The following is a 27,300-nucleotide window of genomic DNA, read 5'->3' as shown; positions in this document are numbered from 1 at the left end:
TAAAATAAAATAAAATAATATGCTTACAACTCCCCGTGGCAGTCGGAAGGCAGCTGCGATGGACCCTGGCCGAAGTATGGTACATCAAGCAGACTGAAAAAATCGCTGTTCATCCACTCCGACGACGAAGCCAGCACTTCATCCTCGCCTCCCAGTGAGACCCGGTTCGGTGGGGACTCGCGCAACGGCACCAGGTATTGCGTGGCGATCTGCTGGCCACCAGGCACAAATGCTAGATGGGACTCCTCCACACTGCTATGAGGTGAGTTCGGGTCCAGCAAATCCCACATCGCCGACCATTTGAAAGGTGGAATGCTGCTCGCGCCAGCGCTGTGTCCCGACAGACTTTGCAGATACGCAAGCTTGTCTACCTATTCAACTAAATTAGAAAAGAAAAAAAAAGAAAAAAAAAAAAAGAATAAGAAATCTCACCATTCCAGCAATGTGTGGCCATCGGGTCGCTAGATCTGTCAGAAAGCGTTGGCACTGCTCGAAATCCTCCCGTGCCCGGTCGGCGATGGCTTTCTCACTCGCAAACTGGAACATCCAGTGGATAGACGCAGCGGTCGCCACAAGTTGAGCCAGAAACGGGTCGTTGATCTCAATCCCATGCTTCTCCCACGTTCGGATCAAGCGCGTGGGCCAACCCGAGTGAAGCAGGGCTTGGTCTATGGTTTGTTGGAGGAAGGATGGCGGTTGGAACTTGGACGATGCACGTCGCACATGAGTGACATGGAACAGAGGATGATGCAAGAGGGCTTGGCCCGCGTGGAATGCCACCTGCAAATAAAGCCAGGCCGTCCAGTACTCCTTGTGCTGCAGCAGTTCGCTGGGGGTGATGGTGTGGAAGCCGACGTTCCGATATCGGTGCAGCTGCGAGATCCCCGTCTCGAACTCGTAATACTGCGCAACCAGCGTGTGATGGCGCGAGGAGGCGATCCAGGGGTCATCGGTTGGATTAGCCAGGCGCTGTCGCAGGTACCCCAGAACTTCATACCACAGCCCAGTCACTTGGAGGCAGTAGGCCTGTATTCCCAGGTCTGCAGCACTGCTGGCAAAGGCATTAGGCGCAGAGCCGTCGTCGTTCGCCATGAGGGAGCGGGGCCGTGGGGGGCTGACAGGATGCCCTACTCGTCCCAGCGGGTAGCTGTCGATCTGCAAGAGACTCGGGCCGGGGGCGAAGACTCTCTCAAGAATAAACACACTCCAGCAACATCGCCTCTGATCATCTCGCGTCGACGCATATTCCGTAGCAGACCCTGCGCCGGCGGGGGACACACAAAGGACCAATCTAGCCGCGATCCCAGCATCCATCCAGACTCGTGCGTGTCGGCCAGCTAAGGAAGTCAGCATGGCTCGTTAGTTCAGGTCACACAGAGGACCTCACCAGCAACATCGCTCAAGGTCATAAGGCACAATGCTTGCAATACTGGCACCGATGGGGTGCCTTCCGCAGCCAGTTGAATGACTGTGGGACGAGCGGAACGGAGGTACAGCTCGATGGCTTGCGCTTTCGCGTCACCGTAGAAAGGTAGCTCCACGAAGAGCAAGGTGAGCGCCAAGAAGGCTTGCAGGAGGAAGTCGGGATAGTGTCGGATCTGAGCGGAGAGTCTCTCTTTGTCGAAGAGAGGAAGCGGTTGGCTATGTACCCTCTCTGTGTACACGTTCACTAGCTGAGCCAGGGCTTCTGGTGGTGGATACAGGCTGTTCCGAGAATTGACTTGGGTTTCAGGATTCGAAGTAGAAGAATCAAGGGGAACCAATTAGACGTACCATCGGGATGGGTCGAAAGACTGGACCTGTGAGATACCGGGGGTAGACGCTGAGGTTGCTGTTTGGCTCTGCAAGATCCTGTGCAGAAATGGTTGAGCCTGTGGGGAAGGCATGGCGTCTTGTGGTGCACGATCCGTCAGGGTCCTGTTTCCACATGGTCATTTAGCCAGGCAGGCGAAGACTCGAGCCAACCACGTACTGAAAGAATCCATCGATGCGTTCCAGACGCGATTCTAGCCGTCGAAGCCGCTCCCGCGTCTCTTGTCTGGACTGTAGCATGTAGAATGTCAGAGTCTATTAGATAGTGTCAAGGGAGACGCTTACCTCGGACGAACGAGTGGGTGGGTCACTACTCCGCCCGTACGTGCATCTCTGATTCAGACGTCGACAGAAGGAACATATTGGTCTTTCGCCAGGACATTTGGTCTTCTTTTTCCTACCGACACCGGGGGGTGAGTTATGAATGAGGTCATCCCAATGGAAGTGCCGGGAGTCTTACCGACAAGGTTCACAAGCCTGCCGGGCGCGGAGAGGACTAGCCATAACTGGGGCGGCGATGAAGAAATATCAAGGGCTAGAAGGGGAATGAATGTCTGGTGAACAGGAGAAACGATTCTGCTGGAATGAAACTTCGCCTGCCCAGTGAACTGCCTAGGCAAGGTACACCTGCGCCTGTGAAGCATGGGGGATTGCGACAGCCAATGGCAGGAGGAACCGTCTTCCGCTCATGTGACAGCTCCCGTCCTAATCAGAGAATTTGAGTCCCGCTCACGTGCCCGGCTCACCATCGAGAGGGACAAAAAAGCAATTTGTTTGAAGAAGGGGGGAAGGATCATGTGGATTGGGGAACAATTTACTACTAAGCATTGGGGCAGGCTTTGGCCAAAAAGCAGAGGATAAAAAAGAAATGACGTCCTAGGAGAGGATCGAACTCTCAACCTCACGATTAACAGTCGTACGCGCTAACCAATTGCGCCACCAAGACGTGCTTGTGTCATGGTGACTCAAACCAAAAAATATCAACCACAAATTAGGTGGTGTAGTCATTCACCCATGGCACTTTCCATAACTCATACTTCTAAGGCTATTGTCAGTTCACCGTGCAAAAGGCAATTCTACCTAAGCCTTGATTTTCATATTGACGATACCATTGCTCTTGCGGTCCTAAAAAGTAGGTATCGAGGGTACAACGCCACTCAAATCTCCCTTCCCTCTTCCAGACAGGATTGTTTGTGGTGATGTGCGATCTCTTCTTGACATATATTCAAAAGCATCCAGTTGCCAGCTCCTGACATCGCCCATAATTCCAACCACCGCACACATTACTAAATCCGAAAGTAAATCACCAGATGAGCGCTTGCCTTCTTAGTCCGCATTCGAATTTGAAATGGGTCCAACCAGCATAAGGTACATGTCACGAGCTTGGTTCTATGCAGAGCCTCTTGCAATTTGGAGCCCAGTATGCATCTTCTCTCAACCAGTAGCCTACAAAAGACAATACATATCGCCATTTGTTTGCTGGGGCAGAGCCACAGAGACCGAGTCTGCCTACCGTGCACTCCGCATTGCTAACACGACTGATGTATATGCATGTCAACTTCAACTCAAATTCCGACGAACGGCGCTATCACGAGGTCCACAGAAGCCCATGCATCGATGTAACGACACGACAAGAATCCCAGAGAAGCATGATTGTCCTCGACAAACATCGCGAAGTCGAGCTGAGGACAACAAAGCATCAAGAACAGGACCGCCAAACCCTCGTGTGATCATTCTGAGTCTCAGCTGCGTTCAGCCTGATTCAGGTGCTCTCTAGCTGATCCAAAGGCAGTCGCTGGAAGGAATATCCGACCGATATGAATATAAAGCAGAACATTCAGCCATGATGGTAGTGTCATTGAGATCAAGCACAGGTGCAGCAACGACACAAATTACCACTTATTACCATCTCACACTACCCCACCCACCCTATCGCCCAGAATGAGGATCTCCCCCGTCTCAATCAGCTTCATCATCCTCGCTGCCATGGGTGTGGCTGCTACCCCGCTCAACCATGCCGAGTCAGTCGGCGTGCGAAGCGAGAACAACGTTCAGGTCAAATACGATGGAGTCAGTATTCCACGGCGTAGTCGCGAGCGAAGAAAATCAAGACTGATTCGTTGACTCCGGCGTAGCAATGCCGGAAGAGTGAAAATCAATGCCGGTACACCGCGCAAAGTGGAAGGACTGCTATCTGCAAGTGCCAATTCCGAAAGGTGAGCCCACCTTGTCCAAGCTCGGTAGTATCTGTTGACTGAGTCTCTTGTAGTGCAGTAAGGACGGCGCCAAGTGCAATTTCGACTCCTACAATAGGGATTGCAACTGCTACTAGTGGGTTGCGCATGGCTGGCTCTGGGCGAAGTTAATGTGTGTCCTGTGGAGCCGTACGGAGTCGCGACGTCGGACTTCTCAGTTAGTGGGAGGGATGGAAGTCACAGATTGTTACTACTAATTATCTGCTGTCGGAAATCTCTGCTCTATCTCTTAGTCTGAAGAAACGAGTGTTTCAACTTCCACCGAAGATGATGGTAGTCGAGCTCAGAGCATGTAGACCGTAGTGATAGCTGTACGTTGACTATTGGTGCAAGCTGCGCTATAATCCCTCGACAGGCAGTGATAAGAAATAGGTACTCGCATCTCACCACGACACTACCGCTATTCATGATCAATCCTCTCCAAGCAGAGGCCTCTCAGGCTCATCCTCACGTGCCTCGATGTCTCCCTCTTCAGCTGGCATCTCCGAAGCCCAGAACTCGGGCCACTTGACCCGGATAAAGTCGTCGGGTGCGGCCTTGTACGCTCGAGAAACGGGACTATCCCGATATTCGAGCGGGTTGAGCATCAGCTCCAGGGTGACCCAGGCCTCTTCGGCGAGTTTCGTCTCCTGGGCCTGGGTTGCCTGCTCGTGGATCTGATCCACTCTCTTGATCCAGAACAGCCATCGCCCTGCACTAAGGCCCGCAGGAGCCTTGCGACTGAGCTCCGTGGCCTGAAGAAACAAGGGACCGCCACGGCCCAGCGAGGCATCGCACTTATTCCACGACACATCACACAGGTTGATCATTCTCCGTCCACACTCAAAGAGCCACGCGCGGATGGCGGGGAGGAAAGCGGCAATGGGCAGGTCGGACAGTGTCTGAGCAGGCCTGGAGGAGTCCGGTGCGGGATCGAGACTTCCCAGTGGACGGTCGGTCTCCAACGCCTCGCGGAAGGCCAACAGACCGACCTCGGTGAGTCGATCTTGCAGCACCCCGGTGGATGCGACTTTGGCCACAAAGTAGGTGAAGTTGAGTCGATGGTCGGCCTTCATCGTGGGAAAGTGCTGGATGAAGTACGCGGTCGTGTCCTCAAGGAAGAAGGGCACATCGCGCCACAAGACCGCTCCTGTCGGGCTTTGAGCCACCTCGAACTCGTGGTCACTGTCCTGCACCAGTCGCTGTAACGGTCCGGACAGCTGAAACCGAGTGAAGTCCAAGACTATCCGATCATGTTCCGGCGTCTCGTGGGAGATGTTACGCGCCCAGACATGGAATGCGAACCAGAGATCACGAATGGCTGGTTCCAGCTCCTGGAAGGACTCCCCTTGCCAGAATCTATCGGTGATGCTGTAGTATCGATTGTAGACGGAGCCGCGCAGCTCCGCCAGATGCCCGCGTCGCACGTCTGCAAGCAGAGACTCGCGATACTCGATGGAGGCCTGAGCGCTCGAGTACTCGCTGTCGTTTGGCTCGCTCGGGGGCCCCATTGGAGAATCAGACATGATACACAAGGATGTTCAGGAGGTCTGTAGGGCGGGGATTGTGCCTGATGGTTGCAGGTGTAGCAGCTGAGCAACGCCGCTTTTATATAAATACAGCACACTCATCAAGTATAGCTTTAGGCAGCCATGGATGGCCCGGCTTATCAAAGGGTTTGGGATGAACAAAGGGTACTGAATTCACCGCTCTTCGGCCAAGTCATGGAGTTGAAATCCCCTGTCAAATCCTCCAACTCATATGGTGCCAAGCCAGGAGAGTGACATCGTCTCGTCCTTGGGTTCGTAGCTCATCCAGGCCGGTTGGCGAGGCTGGAGAGCAAACATTTGTCGGTGTGAGCGCTGAAACCCTGAAATAGATGGTCTTTGCTAGTGCATAGAGTTCAGCTAGGATATGATGCCAGGAGACCCGTGTAAAACTGGAGTGACAGCCAGCTGTGCTAACTTCTAAATATCACATTCCCTCTCTTTGTTCCCTGGAGAGTTGACGAGCGAAGCCGGCAGATCCTCACCGCCTTTGGGTGCCTTCCTCGGCAATTTCATTCTTCCGTGCCGTTGTAAACAAGCAAAAGAACTACTAACTTATAGCCTTGAGAGTCTAGTTCTATCATGTTATGCACTATGTACAGTCCCTACAAAGCCAGCCGCTGCTTCGACAACAAGATCGACGTGTCCGTCGTCGCCCCATCGATGAAGTCGTTCATGATCACAATCGTCCGCTCCGCCTGCAGTCGCTCCAGCGCGTTCTCTCGAATCCACGGGAGGGTCCGCGTATCCAACGCGGCCTTGGTCGAGGTCAAACACGACGACACCGCGCCCGCCTCCACCACGCTATAGATCATCACCTCCTTGATCGACTGCGAGGTGGCCTGGCACTGCAGCACCGTCAGGTCACTGCTCTCCTGCCCCTCGGTGGTCATCCCCTCGAACCGCGCGAGAATCGAGTCCGCACTCAACGTCGCGTACGCCTCCGCCGTCCAGCTGTCGTACTTGTCCGCCTCGATCACACAAATCAGCCGCTTGCCAGTGCTCCGGAGCTCGTCGATCGGCTGGCTGAAACACTCGCGGCCGCCCCAGGTCAGCGGCTGCACGGCGGTCGTGGCACACGCATCGGTCAGCAGCTGCCCGATCTGCTCCTCGGTGGGTCGCTCGCAGTCGGCCACGATGTTGTCCCACCGGATATGGATGGTCACGATCTCGGTTGGGTTCTCATCCAGGAATGCCACCTGCGCGCGGAGGAAGGCGTCGAAGGCCAGCCCCGGGATACACGCGTGCTGGAAGTAATACGTGTCTGGGAGGGAGGAGATCTTCTGGAAGATGGGCAGGAGCTTGGCCGGTCGGAACTCGAAGTATCGGGCGCCCATGTTCAGCATCACGGCGATCTCCTTCTTCTGAGTGATGGCCAAGCCGTAGACGATGTGCGGCAGCTTCTCCATGAGGAATCCGTCGGGGATGTGCCGGATGTGGGCGAGCATCGGCACGAGCTCCCGCACGGCTGCGAGCATGTCCCCGTCCAGATGCTGGAACACCGCGTCGCAGCTGTCCATGCTGTTCATGCCGTTGTCATGCGGGGCTGCGAGGGCGAAGCGGGAGAAGGGCTTCTGCGCCTCCATGGATCCGACCGGCGCCAGATCGCCCATCCAAGCGCGGTTGTCCGTCGAGCAGATGGTCACGTAGCACTGATCCCGCTTCGTCAGGCCGACCTCCCCGCGCCCCGCGTTGTAGAAGCCGTACGTGATGATGGCATCCTCCAGCACGATGGGGTGGAAGTCCTGGGTGGACACCATCTCCCCGCCGGTGAGCTTGCCCGTCAGGGTACTGATGTCATTGTAGGCGCTGGCGACGACTTCCCCGTAGCGGAAGACCTTCCATTCCAACCGACCGGTAAAGTTGTTCGCCCCGGGGATGTTGGCGGAGTCGAGTTCCAAGCGACGCGGGGTGAAATTCTGGGCCGACGTGTGTAGGACATCCTCTCCCGGGACGGAGAATCCCACCTCGTAGCCCTCGACGGCGGGGGAGATGTAGCTGTAGACTGAAATCCCTTTGCTTGGCATATTTGCTTATCTAGTGGCCCAGACCGGAAACGCAGGCGGCGATGATGCGAGCTGCATGATGGATGATGGCTGGGAACTTGGGATACGTGGACACAACGCTCCAGCTCCACTTGTGCACCGAAACACTTACCCCGACCGGGCTTAATGAGGGTGAACTAAGGTGGGCTAAGGGGGGCTAGCATCGACTAGCATCGCCTGATCGAACTAACGCATTGCAGTGAAGATATTCCCACTCACTGTCGTCCATGCGGGATCAGGTGATTGGCCCTCCGGGTGGTCCGATGCAGGGCTGGATCAGCTCATCGATTGAGTCTACTCATCCTTCAAACAGCTCGATGATGAAAGATAGAAGATCAGATTGCAATTGTTCTCACTGTGATACATGCAAAGCCTACCTACTCACCCACCCACTCACTCACTATATGGATATTATCAGTTATATCGACGATTCAAATCAACTCACCCACTCCACAGGTCCCGCCCGACTACGTTCCCAGAATCGTAGATTCAAAAACAGTCAACGCAAAAGAGAAAAAGACAACAGACCCCGAGAAACACACAACACCGGAGAACACCACCCATGCTTGTGTGGCACTACTTCTTCTGCTGCTCAGCAGCAGCCTGCGCAGCCTGTTGTGCCATGATGTCCACGTAGACATGGCCCAGAGGTCCTGCCTCTGGGCTCCATCCCCCATGCTCGACTCTGTACTTGTCATTTCCGTCCAGCACCTCGACGAGGTTGACCCAATTGCCCTGGCGGTTGTCCCAGTGCAGCTCGCAGATCTTGTCCTCGCCGTGGAAGAGGTCGAGGCGGCCCTCGCTGCCGCGGCGGCCGCGGGCACAGATCTCGCCGACGCCGTAGGAGGGGATGCGGAGCTCGTCGACGTCGTCTTCGGTCATGGCTTTGTTGGAGTCGGGGTCGTGGAAGTCTCCGCTGGAGGAGCGTTAGTTACAAATCCTGCTAGCTGCTACGGATAAGGGAAAAGCAAAGACGAACCCCTCGATGACGGTGTGACGGACGGAGATCTCTCCCTTGTCGAGGTGGTCCCGGATGTGGAACTGCACCCATTGGGAATTGTACTTGTCCATGGTAGCTGAGTCCATGATGATGGTCAGTGCGTGTGAGTTGGTTGAGATACGGTTGGAGAGTGGTAGATTAGTTAGACGAAGGGTGAAGCCCTCGGAAGCTGTGAGGAGAGAAAGAAACGGGCCTGGAGAGGGTGAGGGAAGGAAGAGGGTTATATAGGGTTGGGACTTGGGAGAGGACGGGGAAGCCCGCAAATGTTGGCCCGGAACACTGGGAGGTGACGAGACATGGTTCTACCGTGGACGAAGGCGGAGGACAAACAGCGAAACAGACGATGCGAAACAGGCGATCCCTCCCTGTGCTTCTCTGTGCCAGTGGGAGACAGGAATCAGCGGATCATATGACGGATGGTGGTGGTACGACCTGGTTGGTTCTTCTGTGGGCTGATCCTCGGATCCAGTCTGGCTTTGACTTTCAACGAGGCGAATCTGGGGGAGGAGCAGAGCGGCCTTTGTCGTGCCCTCTGCATTGAGTTTGGCAGTTGCGTGAAAATTGCGGGGTTACCGCATGGCTGCATGAAGATGGTCGCGTCATTCATTTATTCGACGTCCATTCATTGACTCTATTGATTGTTTGGATGCATCGCTTGCTTCCCTTCCCCTTCCCGTCTTCCCTCCCTCCCACCTCTCCCAGTATCTCCCCTCCCGGAGATCATCGTTGGGTCCCTGGCTGAGTGATTGTTGGACACTATGTAACCATAATCTTGACAAAGTGCTACATGTTGTTTACGGCTTGGATGCTCAGTTGGAGTGCCTCACAGCTACGATTAGGGTGGTCTATCGATCATCCGTGGAGTATAAGGATACCTCCACCGCTGGAAGGGACTGCACGCCGGGGTCTCTCGCAGGTCGACGAGTAGAAAGAATGCAGCCGTCTGGAGGCTAGGAGCGCACCCAGCCCACTGGCCACGACACTCGTATCGCGGGCTTCAATGGCGCGTTTGCATGCATCGACCTGGCTAGATGCTGGCCGTCTTCACTCGCTCCCTGTCACATTGTTACACTTGCTCTCACAGCGTTGTGGGATGTCCACGAGTCTATCCACCCCTCTTAGATGGCGAAGGAACAGTGCCATGCTTCTGTTCCCAGGAACATGGACGGGTGAGAGATGTGGTTGAAACCAGACCGTCGTGGTGTTTGACACCGACCGCTTGCTCGCGTGACTGAAAGTTCGATGAGACCATGGGGATAGGAGGCGGGGGGCCTTCAGTAGCCCGCATAAGCATGACGCGATGAAGTCTGTCTCCCATCAATGGCCAGTGGTCAGTGGCAACTTGTCTGGAAGAAGATGGATCTTTTCTCGACGATCGGGGGCCCACAGGACGAAAGCATTCGCCTATGGGGAAGGGTCCAGGCAGCCAAGAATACGCTGACGGTGGCAGGTTAGTGGCCGATCGTTTCTCAGTTTCTCAGTTTCGCATTCCCCGGACAGGACGGGACCTTTGTTACTGAGGTTACTCCGTACTGAGAGTGGCATTCCTACCCCGCATTCTGCGGGAAACATTGATGCATTCAGAGAGACAATAGTCTCCCTGTCAATGGACGGGTCACGAGGGAGTCATCGACCCTCCCACACCTTCCTGTCATGATCTCATCCTTCCCGGCTTATGTAACCGGCTTGGAGCTCCCCCGCATTTCCACCTCTGGGGAAGCTATCGGCCTTTCGGTACATACATGGCACTGGGCACCTACTGGCATAGACCATTGCCTACTAGGTACGGTCGCTTTTCTTCCTGCCTACCTTGGTTATTCTTCTCCCGCTGGCAACCTTCGCTCCCAGTGGGAGATACTAACCGCGCATCACGTTGCTGCATCCTCATTCTCCCCGCCAAGGTGCCTGAAATAGACTTCTCCATTCCGTGCGAATACATAGTAGCTTGCTTGTTTTATCTCAGCTTCTATACAGAGCTTGTATACAGAGTCAATGCATGATACCTTCCCATATGGCCGTGGTATTTGTCTTGCCGTGCCGCTGCCCGCGAATTGGCAATACCGTAACCTGGCCGTGGCCATATACTAGTAAGTATTCCGCCTAATAGAGTTTAGTTGAGTTATACATATTAACTTATGCTCTCTTGATTAGTAATTCCCAGCATAAATCTCAAGCACGAGATCACCAATATCTCAATGATATATCTTGTATATCACTGTTCTTTTACCGAATGGCATCACATCCTTTATCTTTCATTTCTTCTCTTTGTTCTTGGTTTATACCCGGTACGTGGGTATAGCTACATCTCCTGCCGACTTCGGAAACGTCCATATTCCAGCTCAGCTAGTAGGAAACTGGCCCGCATTCTAGTACAATTAGCCGCAGTAGCTCAAAAGGTCAGCCAATATGGTCGACTGGTAGAGCAGACGGAGGACAACGCTAACGTAACGGCGACTACCAAGTTATCGCAGGCTACCTACCTAGTAGTTAGTTAACGTTAACTACTGCAGTGTACTTTAGTAAGCAATAAATCTCAATCTCGCTTGCTCTCACTGCAATCTGTAAACTGAACTACTACAGTCTTTCACCTCCTGTACCGCCCGTCTATTTAAGTCCCGCCTTTCTCTCTTGGCTGTCATTCCCTCTTTGACAATCAACACACATCAATCATGGCATTTCCCGCCGATGGGACTCACTTGAGAGAAGATGACGGTCCGACGGGCACAGCTGACCCTGCCCCCCCTGTCGACGCGCAGCAGCAGCAGCAGCAGCAGCAGCCGCAGCCGCTATCGCATCCGCAAGGACCACCTCAACCACAATCCTCGGAAGAGTTGCGTGCGTTCAAGACCCAGCTTATGGCACTAGAGGCGGAGAATCGTCGGCGGTTGACGGAGCATCGACCGGCCGAGAGGCAGGCACAACAACAGCAGCAGCAACAGGCAGAACAAGAGAAGCAGCAGGCAGAACAACAGCAAGATCAATACCAAGAAGAATCAGAGCAATCACCGCAGCCACAACAGCCAGTACAACAGATACATCAACATCACGGCCCCTGGGGGATGTCTCAGCTCCAGTCTCAGCTTCAGGACTTTCGGTTGCAGCAGGCCTTGCTGGAGAGGCAGCGCCAGATGATTCTAGCTCGGTTAGCGGAGCAGCAGCAGCAGCAGCAGCAGCAGCAGGAGCAAGGGCAGCACGGAGACCCCAATGTCCCCGGCAGTCCTGCGGTCAAAGAAGAAGAATCGGTCGGCGATGTCCCCAGCCCCAACCGCAAGGTCCCTGTTCATGTCCTCCAGGATTATCAGCTTGGGCTCACACTGCAGCACCGGCGCGTGCAGCTGCAGAGCGCCTACCGGCAGTCGCGGGTCGAGCACCTGCTGGCCCGGCAGGAGTCTATGGAGGACAGCTACGCGCAACTGCTGCTGTGGCGTCTCGAGCGGCCCTCGCCGCGCACGGAAGACGAGGCGGAGATATTGACGGACCTGAAGCGACTGCTGGAAGCCGGGTTGGTGGCGATTCAGGGCGCCATGCAGGAGCCGCCGACCGTCGAGCTTACCGACGGAGACCGGCAGCTGGATCTCCAGTTGATCCAGTTGAATCGACTGCGGTACGCGGTGAGGGACCAGCACATCGCTGAGGGCCTGGTCGAGCCTGACGAGGGCATTAGGAGGACGATGAACACCAGGTTAAGCTCCCAGGAAAGATTCGAGGATCTGAGGTTGCACTTGGACCGTCGGCTCGCCTGACCGGACTACGCCGCCCTTCCTGATGGGAAAGGGCCACAAGCTGATGGGATACTCTGTACATAACAGTGAGAAGTGAAGTAGAGGTATGGAAATAATCCTCTAGAGACGACTATTCCCTGATGATCTTGTCGGTAATAAACGGCTGAGATGCACCGTTCCAGCAGTAGGCGAATCTGCAACTTGAAGCAAGCTCAAGACAGGCCAGCACAGTCAAGTTTGCGCAAATTCCTGTTACAACAGCCTTCGAGGTTCAGTCGGCCATACGATGCCTGCTTCGATTGGGAGGGGACATTTCTGTATCCATAGATCACTGCATGTTAGCTGCGTTTCACGGAATATGCATGCAAAATTCTCACCACAAAGATCATCGCGTGAGGTTCTGCCCATACACACAGAATTAAATTTCCCTTCTAACTATCATCAGAATAGCGCCAGACTAATCGGCGCATAGGATAGGTCCGACATTAGACACATCGCCAGAAGTCGACCGAAAGGCCCTGGAGTCAATGGCCGAACGGCAGACCGCGTATCAGGCATATAACCCGTCATCAAATTCCCACCTGGGATTTACTGAGGCCCCCATCTACTAATCAGGCTGCCTATCTGCCGATAACGTGGCATCAACCTGTCATCTCAGTGGCTCTCCGAAATGGGGCCCTTGGATCCTTCACCGGCCGCGCAGGGTGCAGGATTCGCATTCTTATCGCAGGAGTCGTTAGCGCGGGGTCCCGACAACCTGGCGACGAATGGCCGGCTCGGATTGAGGGCATTGGAGCGGCGAGGGATGCTTAGCTGTATATCTCCAAAAGTATGAAGAGTCTTGCTCGTGTGCCGGTCTGCTTCCGGCTGGTCTTGACCTCGAGTCTCGTGAGATTAGTTCATATATAGCCGCAATGTTGTCCCATTAAGTGAAAGGATCTGTGCCTCTTTCCCTATCCAACAAGGAAAGCTATCAACCACAATGCTACGCCTTCTCACCCGCGAGCTCAGCCTCTGCTACGGCTTCGTGCGGAGGGATCTGGGGACCGGCCTCCTCCCGGTGCCATTATTCACCCTGGCCTCGCTCCTGTACCGTCGCGCACCACGCGCAGAGATCGCTCCAGCCATCGCCCGTACGATCCCCCCCGCCCGTCTCACCCCGTCCCAAGCTAATCCATCTCTCATGAGCAAAGAAGCCTTCCTCTACGGCTTCCTCTACCTCTACACCTTCGTCGTCTCCAACCAAATCACCGGCGTCCGTGAAGACCGCGTCAACAAGCCCGACCGTCCCATCGCCTCCGGGGCGGAATCCCTCTCCGCAGCAAAGTCCCGCTACTGGCTTCTTACTGCCTTGTATCTCGTCCTGGGACACCACCTGGGTGTAACTATCTGGACACTTCTGTGGATCGGCACCACGATCGCGCACAACCCTTTGGGGTTCTCGAACTTCGGGCCCACGAAGGACCTGTGCATGGGTCTGGGGTGTATCGCGCAGTTGAAGGCGGCGTGGACGATCGGTGGAGCGCCTGCGGCCATGGGGTGGCACTGGATCAAGGTGATTGCCCTCTACATGCTGTGGCCGATTCCGTTGCAGGATCTGCGCGATGTGCCGGGGGATTTGGCGGCGGGGCGGCGCACGACGCCCATTTTGTTGGGGGATTTTGCGGGTGAGTTCGTCCTTTGTTGTCCTTTACCCCTAGTATATTGGTAGTTTTGTGTGTCAAGGTGCTTCGGTGCTGAGCATAGTGCAGCGCGGGTGTATATCTCGGTGGGCATTGTGGTGTCGCAGGTGAGTTGTCCTTGACCTTTCTCCTGGCGTATGGGAGGAGTAGGGGCTGATTTCGGTCGATACCGCAGTACTTGTTGATCTACCATCGGATCCTGGAGTATCGATACGATACTTCCACTGTCGCGACGGCGGTGGCGCTGGGGCTGATGACGATCGGGTGCATCTTTCGGCTGTTCGCCTTCCGGTCGCTGACGAGTGATCGGTTCTCGTACTGGCTGTATACCGTCATCTACGTGTGTCAGCCTCTGGCTGCATGCGTGACCTTGCGGTGAAAGATCGGGGGATTGAGGGATCGGGTGGGATGGGATGTGGGCAAAGTGGTAGAGGCGGCGTGACGAAGTATGGCAAATGTCCCGTATGTATAGACATCCACCAAGGTATTAGGACAAGAAACATTTTCAACCAAGACGGTCGGCGACGAGGTGGTTGATGCTGCAGGTTCTAAGGAAGATCACCCGCTGCCCGCGGCATTGGCTCCGAAAGGGCTTCATCGACCCTCATCACTTCATTAGACAATATGTATTATGGCATAATCACATCAGTAGTTGGTTGCACACGTCATGACAGATCTCCGCTCCCTGGAAACACAATGATGCTCCTCTCAATGCTACCTTGCATCGATCACTCCGACTCCGCACTCGACAACCCCATCGTCGAAGTATCGTAGCCCTTCGACTCCAGATACTCCCGGAACCGCACATCCTCATGGGTGATCGTGTCCTACAGCCCGTTAGTCTCCGGTGTCCCGAGCTACAGAATCGTGAGAAACGCACCTGTGTGATATTTGGCAGACAGAAGTACGCCAAGAAGGCGCTGAAGATGCACAGCGCACTGGACACGTAGAACGGGTCTTGCCCTTGGCGGGTCTTGTTGGGGGCGTTCCGGACGATGACGGGGAAAACGTAGGTGCCCACGAAGGCCCCAACCTTGCCCATGGCGGCGGCCGTGCCGTAGTACTGGCCGCGGATCGGGGTGGCGCAGGTCTTGGCCGCGCAGAGACCGATGTTGTCGCCAGGGCCGACTTCGCCCATGGCGAGGAAGATTCTGGAGGCCCACCGTGTCAGTGTAAATGTACCAAGTGGGGTGGAAATGCAATGCAACTTACCCGTAAACGACGACGAAGGCGGCGACGTAATGGCTGGTGTCCAGGTACGGGTAGCAGCCCGTCATGATCAGGCCGATCACGCCTTGTACGAAGACACCGCCAGCCAGGGTGTTGCGAGGCCCATACCAGTCGCTCAGGAATGCGCCTAGAGCCGAGCCGGGCAGGTAGAAGACGTTGATCACCGTGTTCCAGCCGAGGGTGACCCAGAGGGGGGCGTCGTCGCCGATGATCAAAGACAGCCATTGGGAGGAGTAGATACTGAAGGAGTAGGTCGAGAAATCGTACATAAACCAAATGAGGGAAACCGCACACTGGATGAAATTGACTGTTAGTTGTGCTCGCGGTCCATGTGTGAGGCGCATGTAAGGCTTACCCAGCGCTTCCAGTAGAATCTGATTCAATGGGTTAGCATCGCATCAACAGTCTGGTGCAGGCGTAGGCACCTACTTCACAATCAACCAGATGGGAAACTTGTGCATCTTCTCGCGCGTATATTCGGTGGGCTCCTTGAGCTTCATCCGCAAGTAGATCAGACTGAGCGGGGGGATGACTCCGAGACCCAGACAGATGCGCCAGGCGGCGCGGAGGTGGTTCTCGCCACAGGCCAGCACGACAATCATGGGCACCAGCGAGGAGGCGACCGAGGCCAAATCGAGCTGAAAGTTGGTGAACAAAATGAACCACCGATGACGTTGGCCCTTTTTCATCTCTCCACTGCTCTCCGCGGCGGCCACCGACCCGGCCGGATATTCGCCGCCCACGCCCAAGCCCAGAAAGAAACGATAGACCGTCAACGCGGTGAACATGCCAGTCAGACTGCCGTTCGCTCCATAGGCGCCAGCACACAGTGCGCCAAACACGAAGAGAATCACGGTAGAGACCATCAGGGTGTTGGTGCGCGACCAGTGGTCGGACATGTAGCCGAAGACCAGCATTCCCACCACCGTGCCGGCAAAGGCGATCGAGGAGACGTTCTGACTATAGGTCGATCCCGCGTAGACGTCGGGGTAGAGCTTATCTAGCATCGTGTTGACCGTTCCGATGACCTAAGACATGGTGAAGTCGAATGTTAGGGGACCAACCAGGGCCAGGGGATCATTGCTATGTGATCGACTCACGTATTGCAGGTAGCCGTCGGACCAGAGGCCAGCACCACAAGCAAAGGTGGGCCAACTGCGCTCCCAGAAGGTCTTCTGGGTAGCAGCCAAAGGATCCTCATCGATGGAGCGATGGGTGTCGGGGGACACCGTCAAGTCCGTCTGCTTCTCTTCTTTCGGATCCATGATGAGTGTGCCTTAGGGGGGAGGGATAAGGGAAAGGCAGTTACTCCGAGGTAACAGAGCAGAAGAAGATCTGCAGGTGTAGCTGCCTGAGGGACGGTCAAAGGGTAAGAACCGAAGGTGTGCTGCGGAAAAAAACACGAGAAAGAGAAAAGAAGGTGGGCAGGGACAGGTTTTATTCCCTGCAGGTGGGAATGGGAATCAGCCCTCTCCGACAAGTTCATGTCATTTGTTCACCACTGCAGTGAATGCATGATAGACTGATTAGGTATTAGGTAGGATCCTTTTGTTGCACGGCAGGGTAAAAAAAAATCAAAAAAAGTTACAAGTAGCAGGTACATAATTTAGCATGTGACAGCAGTAATGGTTGGGGGTATTGAGTACCTGTTCAGTGGCTGCAAAGGTTGGGAAGTGGCTCGGCCTCGCCGACCCGTACCAAGCTCATTGCCCACTGCCAATCAGCATCCCCTGGCAATCTCCCCCGCAAGACCCCTCAGTGGAGTCGGATATGCGCCTCCACCAATCCAACCCTTGCTCTTCCTCCCACGTGCAAATGCGTCTGCCAGTGACTGGGCCAACATTTCTTCTACTAGGTACGGAGTAGCAGAAGGATTACTGCCCGGGTGAATGCATGACATGCTTGCCTTGCCTGCGCATTTACCATCTGATCAGAATTTTCACAATGAGAGCCTTTGCCCTGCATGATGTCTGCTCGCATGCATCAAGACAAAAAAGACATTTGAAATTTCCAAACGAGGATGGGAAAACATATATGATCTCTTGCACAGCGATCAATACCCGGTCCCAAGGTAATATCGAAAACGAATTGGGAGAGATAAGATAAACAAACCATGTGCCGCCAGTGTGATAGACAGACCCCCTCTGATTTGTGCGCGTGTCTGTCACCTTTCGCCTGGTCGGAAAAGTACGGAGGGCCCCCACCACCCACCGCAGTCGGCCAGAATTCCTTCTTCCCAGTTCATTCCAATCCTCTCTAGTCATGGTCAAGCTCTCTCCCACGTGCAGGGCTGCATAGCGCTCATGCTAAGTTCCTTGGTCATGAACCGATGGAGACGGTTCTCAACATGTTAAAGATATATTTTCGGTTGCAGGGGTGTTCAGTCGACCCAGTAGAAGAAAAAAAAAAAAACTTTTCTGTGGCGTTCAGCTCAACTGCCTGAGCGCAGAACTAACACCCTAGTTCAATCCATCGTGCAGCAGTGCAATCGATCGATAAGTGGTGGTGTGTTTTCTCAATCCGGGCAATACGCCGGCGGATCCCTCGATAAGTCCTCCCTGAATGTGAACTGATGCATAAGAGACTTCCGACCGGATGGGTTTGTGTCTGTCAGGAAAGTATGAGTGAGGGAGGTGGCAAGTAATTTACACTGAGTCTCCACCCCATCTACACAGAATGAAGAGAACCAGGAAATGGGCCATTATCACTGCGGTTGTCTGTATTGGTATATGAATCTATAGACTGATTCCCACTAACGACGATCTCGATATAAATAAAGTACCTATGTTGATCGGGGAGCGGTTGAATTAGGGCTACATCGAAGGTGTTTAGGTCATCAATAGCGTGGTGGCACGGAAAAACGTGCGGTGATACTCAGTATTAGGGCCGAGCCAAGGCGGGAGTCACAGGCTGGTTAGTTGGCAAGTTCGCCCAGGCGGGCGCCTGTCATCTGCAAGCTACTCGGGACCGATGCCGGATCGAATCCCGAGTCACGATAGTCCGGACCAGTCAGATGGTTCGCGGAGGGAGAAAGGGACAAGCAGAGATCTCCTTCAAGCTTCCTCTTGGCTGTGGACCAAGACCGCCAGGTCGAGCAGACGGTTGGAGTAGCCCCATTCGTTGTCATACCAGGCGATGATCTTGAAGAACTGCGGGTTGAGCTCGTTGCAAGCGGCCGCATCGATGACCGCCGAACAGCACTCGCCCTTGTAGTCGCTGCTGACCAGCTGTTCATCGCTGACGCTCAGCACCCCGGCCAGGTCAGTCTTGGCCGCCCGTCGGAATGCCGCCAGGATCTCCGCCAGGGAGGTCGGTTGGGCAGTGTTGATAGTCAAATCAATCAGGGAAACGTCGGGTCTAAGGGAAAGTTGACATGTCAGTGTCATTTCTTCATCGTGAAGTTCACGACAAGCGAGGAGAGGATGACTTACGTCGGAACGCGGACAGAGATACCCGTCACCTTGCCTTGCAGCTCCGGAAGAACAGTGGCAATGGCCTTGGCAGCACCCGTGGTGGTGGGAATGATGTTATCAAACACCGTGCGACCCAGACGGGGGTTCTTCTTGCTGTAGCCGTCCAAGACCTGCTGGGACTGCGTGGCCGCGTGAATGGTGGTCAGGAAGCCCTGCTCCAGGCCGAACTGCTGGTTCAGCACCTTGAGCACGGGGGTGACGCAGTTGGTCGTACAACTCGCACAGGAGATGACCTGGTTGCTGTCGTCCGGGCGGTAGGCGTCCGAGTTGACACCATAGACATACGTAGGCGAGTCGGAGCTGGGGGCAGAGATGATGACGCGCTTGGCCTGGCCGTGGGTGACATGCTGTAAGGCCAAGTCCCGCTTGGTGAATTTGCCGGTACTCTCAACCACGTAGTCGGCGCCCAACTCGCGCCAGTTGATTAGGCGGGGGTCACGCTCGGAGATCAACCGGATGGGCTGGCCGCCGATGGTGATCAGACTATCGCTAACGGCGACGATCTCCTTGTGAGGGTCCATCCGACCCATCGTGCCGTCGTAGCGAATCAGGTAGATCAGGTCCTTGATTGAGTTGCAGGTGTGGTTGATAGCCACGACCTCGAGGTCGGAGCGAGTCAAGGATGCACGTAGCACATTCCGGCCTAGGGAAAGGGTTGAGTTGGTCAGGGGCGCCTCACGAAGGGTCGATACTCTAATTGAAGGGTGAGCTTACCTATGCGACCGAAGCCGTTGATTCCAATCTTGCATGAAGGGCCATCGAAGCGGCTAGACTGTACACTCTGGACCGTGGAGGCGAAGTCCTCGTTGTGGATTGACGGCGCCATGGCTTGCAGGGAAGGAGATCAGGGTTCAACAAGAAGGATGTGTCTTTCAGATGATCTTATCCAGTCTGTTAGTGACAATTACATATTCCTACCCTGTGTTAGGAGCAGATTGCCTATCTTAAATGTGGCCAGGGCCTCATCCCGAAGAAAGTGCCGATAATCGGATGGGAGACCCTCGGCCCGGGAGATTCCATCATATCGGAGGAAGCTGAAGGCATTACGAAAGCTGAAAACCGGATTGAAGTTAGGTGTCAATTTCCATGACAGGAAAGAACATATGGCCGACAACTTGTCAACTACGTAAGGCATTTGTTCGCGGGAATTACTTGTGACGATGCATGGCTACCTAGTATACTTGAGCGAACTAGAAGCAACCCGCCCTACCGACTTAGCACCCGAAGGGACATGCCAGCCAGGTGCAGTGCAGTGCGAGAGACCAATGAGAAGGTAGGGATGGGCAGCGGACATTCTCAAAGAAGAACAAGGGGAATAACCGGGGGATATGGCCGGAAAACGGATTAGAGATTCACCGCGAAGACTGCCACTTGTCCTGCCTCAGGCTAGAAACATAGTGCTGCCTTGGCTGGGTTACTTGCTGCCTTAGGCATCAGGGGAGATCGGGCTGGCAAAGTCCGCCCGGCCGGAGCAAGATTCTTTTTTTCATCTTGTTCTGACGGCCAAGCAAGCCGGGGGTAAATTGGTCCGGCTCGGGGAAGTTCCGATCCCCCCATGAATTGCCAAGCTGGCCGTAAAGCGCTCAAGTGGGGGCGTGTGGTTTCAGTCCGGCATCCCGACCAATCCTCACCACAACCACCACACTTACCCTAACTACCCTTCCTGAACCCGGCCTTGAATATCTCCTCGCGAGCTCCGCGAAGGTCGTATCCGCGGACCAGATGGAGGTTCTTATCTCCTTATAGACCTTCGCCTCCCCCCCTCTTGCATGCATGTCGATTTCGTTGTCATCCTCCTGGTGGATGTACCTATATCCGTGATCATGACGTGTAGACGGTCGAGTGGGATGCTGGGCGACTGGAGGGATGATCAGTAGCACCCAAGAAAATTCCACGTGAGCAAAGCACTGTCAGGGCAAAGCTTGTTCTCCTTGTCCGCTTGGCTTTTCTAAGCGAGGACCGACACACCATTCTTGCCTCCTACTCACATCCCACGCTTCTCTGCAAGGGCATACGAGGTGACTAACGGTGTGGCATGACTTCGTAGATCCGTAAGCCCAGCGCCAACTGGTGCATGGCATGAGTATCACTCTGCATGGGGCTGTATGGCCCGATTGCTCCTCGTTTCCTCGTCTACCGCGCCTTTACCAAATGCGAATGCCGTGAATCCACCCTCTACCCCCCCATTTTGCCCCCCGGACGGTTCGCCGACCCACGTACACCCACATGGGTACACCACTCCAATGCACCCCAACGCACCCCAGCTCATCGAGAATCCCAATTTGCCAGAATTCGAATCCTCTCTGGTCTCATGCGGGGCCCCAGCGCGGGAGTCTGGAGCAGAGATTGGAAATCCCCCGGCTGGGCATGAGTTGGGGTCGTGGTTTGGAGACCTATAAAGATGTGCTCACCACCTGCCTTGTCCTTTCTTGCGCCTTCTGCACCTCACTTTCTGCCATCCTCCTACCTTCCGTCCATCCCATCTCTCTGCACCTCACATTCTCGCTACCATGGCCCAGTCTCGGGTGCCGGCCCGGGGCCTCACCGGAAGGACCCTACACTTGGCCCAGATTGCCCTTATTGTGGCCCCGGCCTTTGTTTGTTTTGGCTACAATCAGTCTGGGCTGGGACCCCTTGCCACCCTCCAGAGCTGGGTGCACACTTTTCCTTCGATCGACACCGTCAACACTGTTGGAGAGCAAAAGTCACAAAACTCAACCAGCAAGGGGGCGGTGGTTGCTTCCTTCCAGATCGGAGCGCTCATTGGGGCCTTCTCTTGCATGTTTATTGGCGATCGGCTCGGGCGGCGCAAGACCGTTTTCTTGGGTTCCATTCTGTCGATCATCGGACAGGTCTTGCAGGTGTCAGCTTATCAGCTGGTGCAATTTGTCATCGGCCGCCTCATTTTGGGCGCTGGGGTGGGCCAGTTCAGTGTCGCGGTCCCCGTGTGGCTGGCGGAATGCTCGGAGGCGAAGAATCGTGGGCAGCATGTCATTCTGACGGGAGTCTTCATGTGTCTGGGGTATGCCCTTTGCAACTGGATTGACTTTGCCTTCACCTTCCTCCCCTACTCGACCCTGCAATGGCGCATTCCACTGGCGCTGTCGTTCATCCCCTCGTTGATGGTGGCGGGCAGTGTGTTCTTCCTCCCCGAATCCCCTCGGTGGCTGGTCAGCGTCAACCGGGTCAGCGAGGCCACCGCCTCCTTGGCTGCCTACAAGGGAATCGACCTCGACGACGAAGCCATCGCTGCGGAGATCAGCGGTGTGCAGTCCTCGCTGGAAACGACCGTTAAGAAGGTTTCGCTGCTGGATATCCTCTTCAATCGCGGCGAGGATCCGGATCGCCTTCTGTACCGCTTCCTCCTCTGCTTCTTCCTGCAGTTTTTCCAGCAAATGTGCGGGGGCAATCTGATCTCCGTGTATGCCTCGACCATCTTCGAGGAGAATCTCAACATGAGCGCCAACCTGGCCAAGATCCTGGCGGCGTGCGCCCTGACCTGGAAGTTCCTCTGCTGCTTTATTGCATTCTATTGCATTGACCGGCTGGGCCGTCGGACGGTCTTTATCATCAGCGGCACGGGCATGTGTGTTTGCATGACGGTGATGGCCATCACCGCTAGTTTTCCCTCGACGAACCAGGGGGCCTCGATTGCGTCGGCGACCTTCATCTTCCTCTTCAACCTGTTCTACCCGATCGGCTTCCTGGGCGGAAACTTCCTGTACTGCACGGAGGTGGCGCCCATCCACCTGCGGACGGCGATGAGCGCGGTGTCCACCGCCAACCACTGGTTGTGGAACTTTGTGGTGGTAATGGTGACCCCCGTGGCGTTGGACACCATTGGCTATCGCTACTACGTGATGTATGCGATCATCTCCGCCTGCATCCCCATCTCGGTGGCGCTGTTCTACCCGGAGACCATGAACCGCAACCTAGAACTGCTCGACCATGCCTTCCGCGATGCGCCCACCCCGTGGAAGATCGTGTCAATGGCCCGCAAGTTGCCTCAAGGTGAGGTGACCGAAGCTGACCTCTACCAGCACGACAAGCATGAGAAGGAGCAATCGGAAGGATCTTTCGAACAGAAGGAACATGTTTAAGAGCAACGGATCATTGACTACGACGCGGTTATGATAGACTAGCAATGACCTCTTTGCTCTTCTGTGTATATTGGCTTTTTGTTTGGCATTGGGATTCTTGAGTATGTACATATGAGGATGATTGTGGGGGGTGGGGATGGGTACGTGTGTATGGGCAGGAATGAAAGCTGCGCGCGCTGGGCTCTTCCAGTCTTGCGCAAAATCAAATCAGACTTTCGAGGCCAATCTGACGTTCATCTGACCAGGTCAGAGGGAGGGTGACCGAAATATTAATAATGTAGAACCGGGTTGAGGCCAATTCCACGACCGGGTGGAGATTTTGTGGAGGGCGGAGTTGAACACCTCCGTGGGGGTGGTTTGGTTAGGGTTGCAGTGCCAGCCTGCCAGGTAAGTTGGGTGAGACTTGGCAAGACGCAAGACTACATACACCGAATATCCTGTTTGGCTCTAACTCTAAGGTAGTTACTGGTACCATAGTTAATTTACCGGTCAATCAAGTTAGGTCAAATGTCAATTCTCTCATCCCATTTCAGATGCTCACGTGAGCTTTTCCACATCCTCCTTCTACCCTGCACAGGGTTCCAGTTCTGGACCCCTTACGTACTCCGTAAAGTGAGTACATACCTAGGTACGGATCTGGGTCCTGTGCCCGGCCGTAGTCTTGCATTCACTAAGCATTCCGATTTCTAAGGTTGGGGAACCTTGCTTTTCCCCACTAGTAACATGCTTTCTGGCTTCTTGTTAGTCGGTTAATTAATCTTTCCCCGACCGACTCTAATGCGCTCCGTTCATCATTTCCGATCAGCATGAAGCCTGCCTCCCCCACTGCTGCTACTGCTGCTGCTGCTGCTGCTGCTGCTGCTGCTACCACGACAGCCACGACTACGCCATCCGATGTGGAAGGCAACTGGCCAACGCCGGCGCCTCGGGCTAAGCGGCGCAAGCGGGCCTCGACGACGGGGACGTCGCGGCCCTCCCCCCGCGAGCTTGGCATCATGCGTAAGGATGATACTTCCGCTAGCTTTCTCGGGAGTTCGAGTGGCATTCACTTTGTCCGCACTGTCTATCACGCCTTTGCTCGCCGCTCCGCCGACCTGCAGCAGCAGCAGCAGGTTCGTGCTGGCCATGAGAGCCTGGTGCCCGGGGAGGATGACCACCTCCGCACCGGTCAAGGCCAGGCCCACGCCCCCCTGTGGTCGACTGATGAGCTCGATCTGACCACCCCCAGACTCTCGTTCGACCAATTGGTGCAACTGTCGCATCAATATTTCCAGAACTGGCACCCCATTTACCCCTTTATCCATGCTCCCCATATCCTTCGTGCCCTGGAGCAGACAAGCCAAGAAGGGATTCAGTCCATTAGCCGGACGGATGCCGTACTCATCCGCTCCGTTATGTCCATCGCCGCAATTGACACCCGACAGGCACAGGAGGGAGCATCAGCCGCACCGGTGGCTATGCCGGCCGAGCTGGTCTTCCAGACGGTGCACGACGCCATGAATGGCCTACGCGATTTGCTGGACGAACCCTCGTCCATCCCCTTGTTGCAGGCCGCCGTCAGTATCCAGTTGTTTCTGACCTCCATTCTACGTCTCAATGCGGCGTCGCGGATTGGAGGCTTTGTGACCCGCACCGCGTTCCATCTGGGTCTCCATCGCTGTCCGGCGCGGTATTCGTGCTTCAGCCCGGAAGATGGGATGATCCGTCGTCGGCTGTTCTGGTCGATCTACTGTCTCGAGCGATACTTGAATCAAGCCCTTGGGGTGCCCCTTAGCATTCGGGATGACGACCTGGATGTATGCTATCCCGGAGCCGAACGACATACGCCGGACAACGGTGGAGAAGTGATGATAGGTACGACGCCAGACGACCAGCGGCTCAAGCTACTGCGCCACCTGGCCAAGTTCGCTCGTCTCCGGGGCCTGATCTCGGAGCTACGCAACAAATCCATCATGCACAGTCGGGAGAATCTGGTGGAGGCAGCGGCGGTTGATCGGGCTCTTCTGCAGTGGTGGAATGAGGTGTACGATGATGTCTATCCGCTGGCATGCGACGGAGAGCCGGCTGAGGCATCGTCCCCGTTGCAGCCCTTCCATGCCCTCCTGCTGGTGGTTTCGCGCCACGAGGCCAAGATTGCGCTGCACCGCCCGTTACTGGCCGCCGACAATCCGACCACCGCCGATTACAAAGCGGCCTTTCTCACCTGCATCAATTCCTCCCGGTCGTTGCTGGCCGCCTTGCATGGCTACATCACGGCTCCCCCCGGCGACAACCGTCCTCCGCTGATCGTCGCCTCCTTCACCTGGACGGTGTGGATGTCGTGTCTGATCCTGATCTACGCCGCCTGGACCCGCCACTTCTCTAATGAGGGAGCTCTCCGCTATGCGCGCATCGGGATCGCTGTACTGCAGAACATTGCCCGCCGGGAACGCGAGTGGCCGCAGACCTGCATTCAAGCCATTGAGGATCTGTGCTCTGCTCTCGAGAACAACAACAACCACCACCACCACCACCACAACCGGACCGGCAGCGACTTACGAGTGCCGCAAGTGGAGAGTATGTATAGTACGAATAATCATAGTACCGGCGACCGTCCCGATGCTATCCGCATTGCCGAGGATCCGATCGGACTCCGCGGGGAAGATTCCTCGCCCCGGCCCAGCAGCATGGCCCCCGAAGCCTGGGACAATCTTCCGATGCCGCCGCCGCCCTCCATCGATCCTACTGCCGTGCTCTCTACTCCTGATCTCTACAATGCCGCTAGTATGGTGTTTGGCGATCTGGCAGGCTCCGGATTTTCCTACGGTATGGGCGGGCTGGGTCTGGGCCCGGAGTCGGCGACTGCCGTCCCTTTCCAGTCTGACCCATTCTTGATGAACGAAGGCTGGAGTGTGGCGGATGGGCCTTGGTTGCTGCATGGCGATTTTAATGTGTGATCTGGTGATTGACTGGCAAGTGAAGTGACAAAACAAACCGGACAAAGAAACCTCCGCGATCGGGCCGGAGCAAAACTCCTCCGCCACTAACCAAGTTAAATGCTGACTCATACCATCTTCCCCCTCCATTTCCCCACTCACGTGATTATCCCAGCCACAGCCAGAGAGCAACGCAACTGAACGAGGAACAACTACTTCCATCGATCGCATTTCATCAATACTTATCGCATTAGCTGGTGGAGTATGTGTCCTGGGTTCTCGTCATACATAGAGAATCACCTTCCTTCTTTATCCTCCTGCCCACACTCACAAACCCAGCCTCTCTATCTTCATCGCCCGCAATGATTCCCGACGAGACCATCGATCGCCTCTTGGCCCACGTCCGCCCCCACATCCAACGCCATGTCGACCAGCAGGCCTCATCCTCCAGCCAACGGAAACCCTTCATTCTGGCCCTGACCGGCCTGCAGGGCAGCGGCAAGACCACCTGGACCTCCGCCCTTGTGCGGTCGCTGAACGAGACACACCACTTCCGCACCATCAACGTCTCTCTCGACGACTTCTACCTGCCGCACGAGGGCCTGGTGCGCCTGCGCCAGTCCAACCCGGCCAATGCCCTGCTCAAGATGCGCGGCCAGCCCGGCACCCACGACACCGCGCTGGTCCGCGACTTCTTCGACAGCTTGACCGTGACCCCAGAAACGTCGCCGCGGGTGGTCTGCATCCCCGAATTCGACAAGAGCCGCTTCCACGGCGAGGGCGACCGCGTGCCCCGCGACGAGTGGCGCCACGTCCCTGTCTCGCTGGACTCGCCGGTGGACGTGCTGGTGCTGGAGGGGTGGTGTGTGGGCTTCCAGCCGCTGAGTGAAGAGGCCATCGAGGCCAAGTGGACGGCGGCCAAGGCGCATCCCCCGGAGTCGGGGGCGGCGGACTCGGACTCCGGATTCCCCACGCAAACCCTGCAGAACCACGAGCTGTCCAGCTACTTCACTATCAACGCCAGCCTGCGCAACTACTGCGACATGTTCATGGGGCCCCACAACCTGGACTTCCTGGTGCATCTCGACACCGACGATCTGGCCAACGTCTACCGCTGGCGCATGCAGCAGGAACATGCCCTGCGGCGGGTGAAGAATCAGGGCATGACGGACGAGGAGGTTGTGGCCTTCGTCAAGGGGTACATGCCGGCCTACGAGCTGTATCTGGATCAAGTGCGCGAGGGCATCTTCCGGGGATTGTCGGAGGAGGAGCGTGCGCGCAAGGGGCAGGCGAGAGTGGTTCTGGGGCAAGATCGGACGGTCCTGGATATTGTTGGCTATAATTGAAGTGCACGGGACCAATCCCTCGGGACCTCGCTGGTTGAAGTCCTCAGGCAACAACGAGATATGAATATGAATATGTATATGTATAAGACTGCCTCTAAATCCCCTGGTGCCTGACGGCTCAGGCATCAAGCATCGCTTCACCTCGGCAATGACGTAAGAATATAGCTTAGTGCCGAAGATCGGAGGTTGAGGGG

General features: G+C 55.5%; 13 protein-coding genes and 1 non-coding gene across 14 annotated transcripts; 7 read left to right on the top strand and 7 right to left on the bottom strand.

Moving 5' to 3' along the window:
* Positions 1–23: 23 nt before the first annotated feature.
* BO66DRAFT_452181 (fungal specific transcription factor domain-containing protein) lies at positions 24–1,886 on the bottom strand (the record flags this gene model as incomplete). The annotated part of the gene is made up of 4 exons (XM_025651920.1): positions 24–371; positions 433–1,337; positions 1,388–1,704; positions 1,774–1,886. The coding sequence occupies 4 exons, from the start codon at positions 1,884–1,886 to the stop codon at positions 24–26; spliced, it is 1,683 nt and encodes a 560-aa protein (XP_025503560.1).
* Positions 1,887–2,684: 798 nt separating this feature from the next.
* BO66DRAFT_t163 lies at positions 2,685–2,758 on the bottom strand. Its single transcript has one exon. It is a non-coding gene; the product is annotated as a tRNA-Asn (tRNA).
* Positions 2,759–3,703: 945 nt separating this feature from the next.
* BO66DRAFT_471682 (antimicrobial peptide) lies at positions 3,704–4,144 on the top strand (the record flags this gene model as incomplete). Its single annotated transcript, XM_025652877.1, has 3 exons — positions 3,704–3,882; positions 3,948–4,028; positions 4,082–4,144. The coding sequence occupies exons 1-3, from the start codon at positions 3,754–3,756 to the stop codon at positions 4,142–4,144; spliced, it is 273 nt and encodes a 90-aa protein (XP_025503559.1). The 5' UTR covers positions 3,704–3,753.
* Positions 4,145–4,477: 333 nt separating this feature from the next.
* On the bottom strand, positions 4,478–5,557 carry BO66DRAFT_323734 (DUF3632 domain-containing protein; the record flags this gene model as incomplete). Its single annotated transcript, XM_025643812.1, has 1 exon — positions 4,478–5,557. One exon carries the CDS (start codon positions 5,555–5,557, stop codon positions 4,478–4,480), a length of 1,080 nt encoding a protein of 359 aa, XP_025503558.1.
* A 471-nt stretch (positions 5,558–6,028) lies between these two features.
* On the bottom strand, positions 6,029–7,949 carry BO66DRAFT_94937 (PLC-like phosphodiesterase). The gene has a single exon (XM_025653727.1). It carries the CDS (start codon positions 7,618–7,620, stop codon positions 6,199–6,201), a length of 1,422 nt encoding a protein of 473 aa, XP_025503557.1. The 5' UTR covers positions 7,621–7,949; the 3' UTR covers positions 6,029–6,198.
* Positions 7,950–8,214: 265 nt separating this feature from the next.
* Positions 8,215–8,709, bottom strand: BO66DRAFT_411720 (aegerolysin family protein; the record flags this gene model as incomplete). Its single annotated transcript, XM_025649310.1, has 2 exons — positions 8,215–8,554; positions 8,618–8,709. 2 exons carry the CDS (start codon positions 8,707–8,709, stop codon positions 8,215–8,217), a joined length of 432 nt encoding a protein of 143 aa, XP_025503556.1.
* Positions 8,710–10,789: 2,080 nt separating this feature from the next.
* BO66DRAFT_94802 (uncharacterized protein) lies at positions 10,790–11,220 on the top strand. Its single transcript, XM_025653726.1, has 2 exons — positions 10,790–11,034; positions 11,110–11,220. The coding sequence occupies exons 1-2, from the start codon at positions 10,834–10,836 to the stop codon at positions 11,131–11,133; spliced, it is 225 nt and encodes a 74-aa protein (XP_025503555.1). The 5' UTR covers positions 10,790–10,833; the 3' UTR covers positions 11,134–11,220.
* An 8-nt stretch (positions 11,221–11,228) lies between these two features.
* On the top strand, positions 11,229–12,381 carry BO66DRAFT_429021 (uncharacterized protein; the record flags this gene model as incomplete). The annotated part of the gene is made up of 1 exon (XM_025650432.1): positions 11,229–12,381. The coding sequence occupies exon 1, from the start codon at positions 11,308–11,310 to the stop codon at positions 12,379–12,381; it is 1,074 nt and encodes a 357-aa protein (XP_025503554.1). The 5' UTR covers positions 11,229–11,307.
* Positions 12,382–13,231: 850 nt separating this feature from the next.
* BO66DRAFT_452176 (UbiA family prenyltransferase) lies at positions 13,232–14,421 on the top strand (the record flags this gene model as incomplete). Its single annotated transcript, XM_025651919.1, has 4 exons — positions 13,232–13,493; positions 13,554–14,027; positions 14,112–14,149; positions 14,218–14,421. The coding sequence occupies exons 1-4, from the start codon at positions 13,343–13,345 to the stop codon at positions 14,419–14,421; spliced, it is 867 nt and encodes a 288-aa protein (XP_025503553.1). The 5' UTR covers positions 13,232–13,342.
* A 226-nt stretch (positions 14,422–14,647) lies between these two features.
* On the bottom strand, positions 14,648–16,640 carry BO66DRAFT_374839 (MFS general substrate transporter). Its single transcript, XM_025645619.1, has 6 exons — positions 16,373–16,640; positions 15,702–16,300; positions 15,628–15,646; positions 15,255–15,565; positions 14,923–15,193; positions 14,648–14,869 (listed from the first exon to the last, which is right to left on the bottom strand). Exons 1-6 carry the CDS (start codon positions 16,535–16,537, stop codon positions 14,771–14,773), a joined length of 1,464 nt encoding a protein of 487 aa, XP_025503552.1. The 5' UTR covers positions 16,538–16,640; the 3' UTR covers positions 14,648–14,770.
* Positions 16,641–18,098: 1,458 nt separating this feature from the next.
* Positions 18,099–19,571, bottom strand: BO66DRAFT_452166 (type I glyceraldehyde-3-phosphate dehydrogenase; the record flags this gene model as incomplete). Its single annotated transcript, XM_025651918.1, has 3 exons — positions 18,099–18,629; positions 18,704–19,388; positions 19,460–19,571. The coding sequence occupies 3 exons, from the start codon at positions 19,569–19,571 to the stop codon at positions 18,326–18,328; spliced, it is 1,101 nt and encodes a 366-aa protein (XP_025503551.1). The 3' UTR covers positions 18,099–18,325.
* A 1,629-nt stretch (positions 19,572–21,200) lies between these two features.
* Positions 21,201–22,973, top strand: BO66DRAFT_392147 (hexose carrier protein). The gene has a single exon (XM_025647435.1). The coding sequence runs from the start codon at positions 21,256–21,258 to the stop codon at positions 22,843–22,845; it is 1,590 nt and encodes a 529-aa protein (XP_025503550.1). The 5' UTR covers positions 21,201–21,255; the 3' UTR covers positions 22,846–22,973.
* A 759-nt stretch (positions 22,974–23,732) lies between these two features.
* On the top strand, positions 23,733–25,763 carry BO66DRAFT_350353 (CeGAL family transcription factor; the record flags this gene model as incomplete). The annotated part of the gene is made up of 2 exons (XM_025644715.1): positions 23,733–25,425; positions 25,489–25,763. Coding segments are annotated over exons 1-2 (1,860 nt in total), but the record flags the coding sequence as incomplete, so codon positions are not given.
* A 188-nt stretch (positions 25,764–25,951) lies between these two features.
* Positions 25,952–27,106, top strand: BO66DRAFT_374831 (TDA10 family protein; the record flags this gene model as incomplete). Its single annotated transcript, XM_025645618.1, has 1 exon — positions 25,952–27,106. Exon 1 carries the CDS (start codon positions 26,123–26,125, stop codon positions 27,104–27,106), a length of 984 nt encoding a protein of 327 aa, XP_025503548.1. The 5' UTR covers positions 25,952–26,122.
* Positions 27,107–27,300: the final 194 nt, after the last annotated feature.

Source organism: Aspergillus aculeatinus (assembly GCF_003184765.1).
Source record: "Aspergillus aculeatinus CBS 121060 unplaced genomic scaffold BO66scaffold_26, whole genome shotgun sequence".
Lineage (NCBI taxonomy): Eukaryota > Fungi > Ascomycota > Eurotiomycetes > Eurotiales > Aspergillaceae > Aspergillus > Aspergillus aculeatinus.
This window is presented reverse-complemented; position numbering and strand designations above follow the sequence as displayed.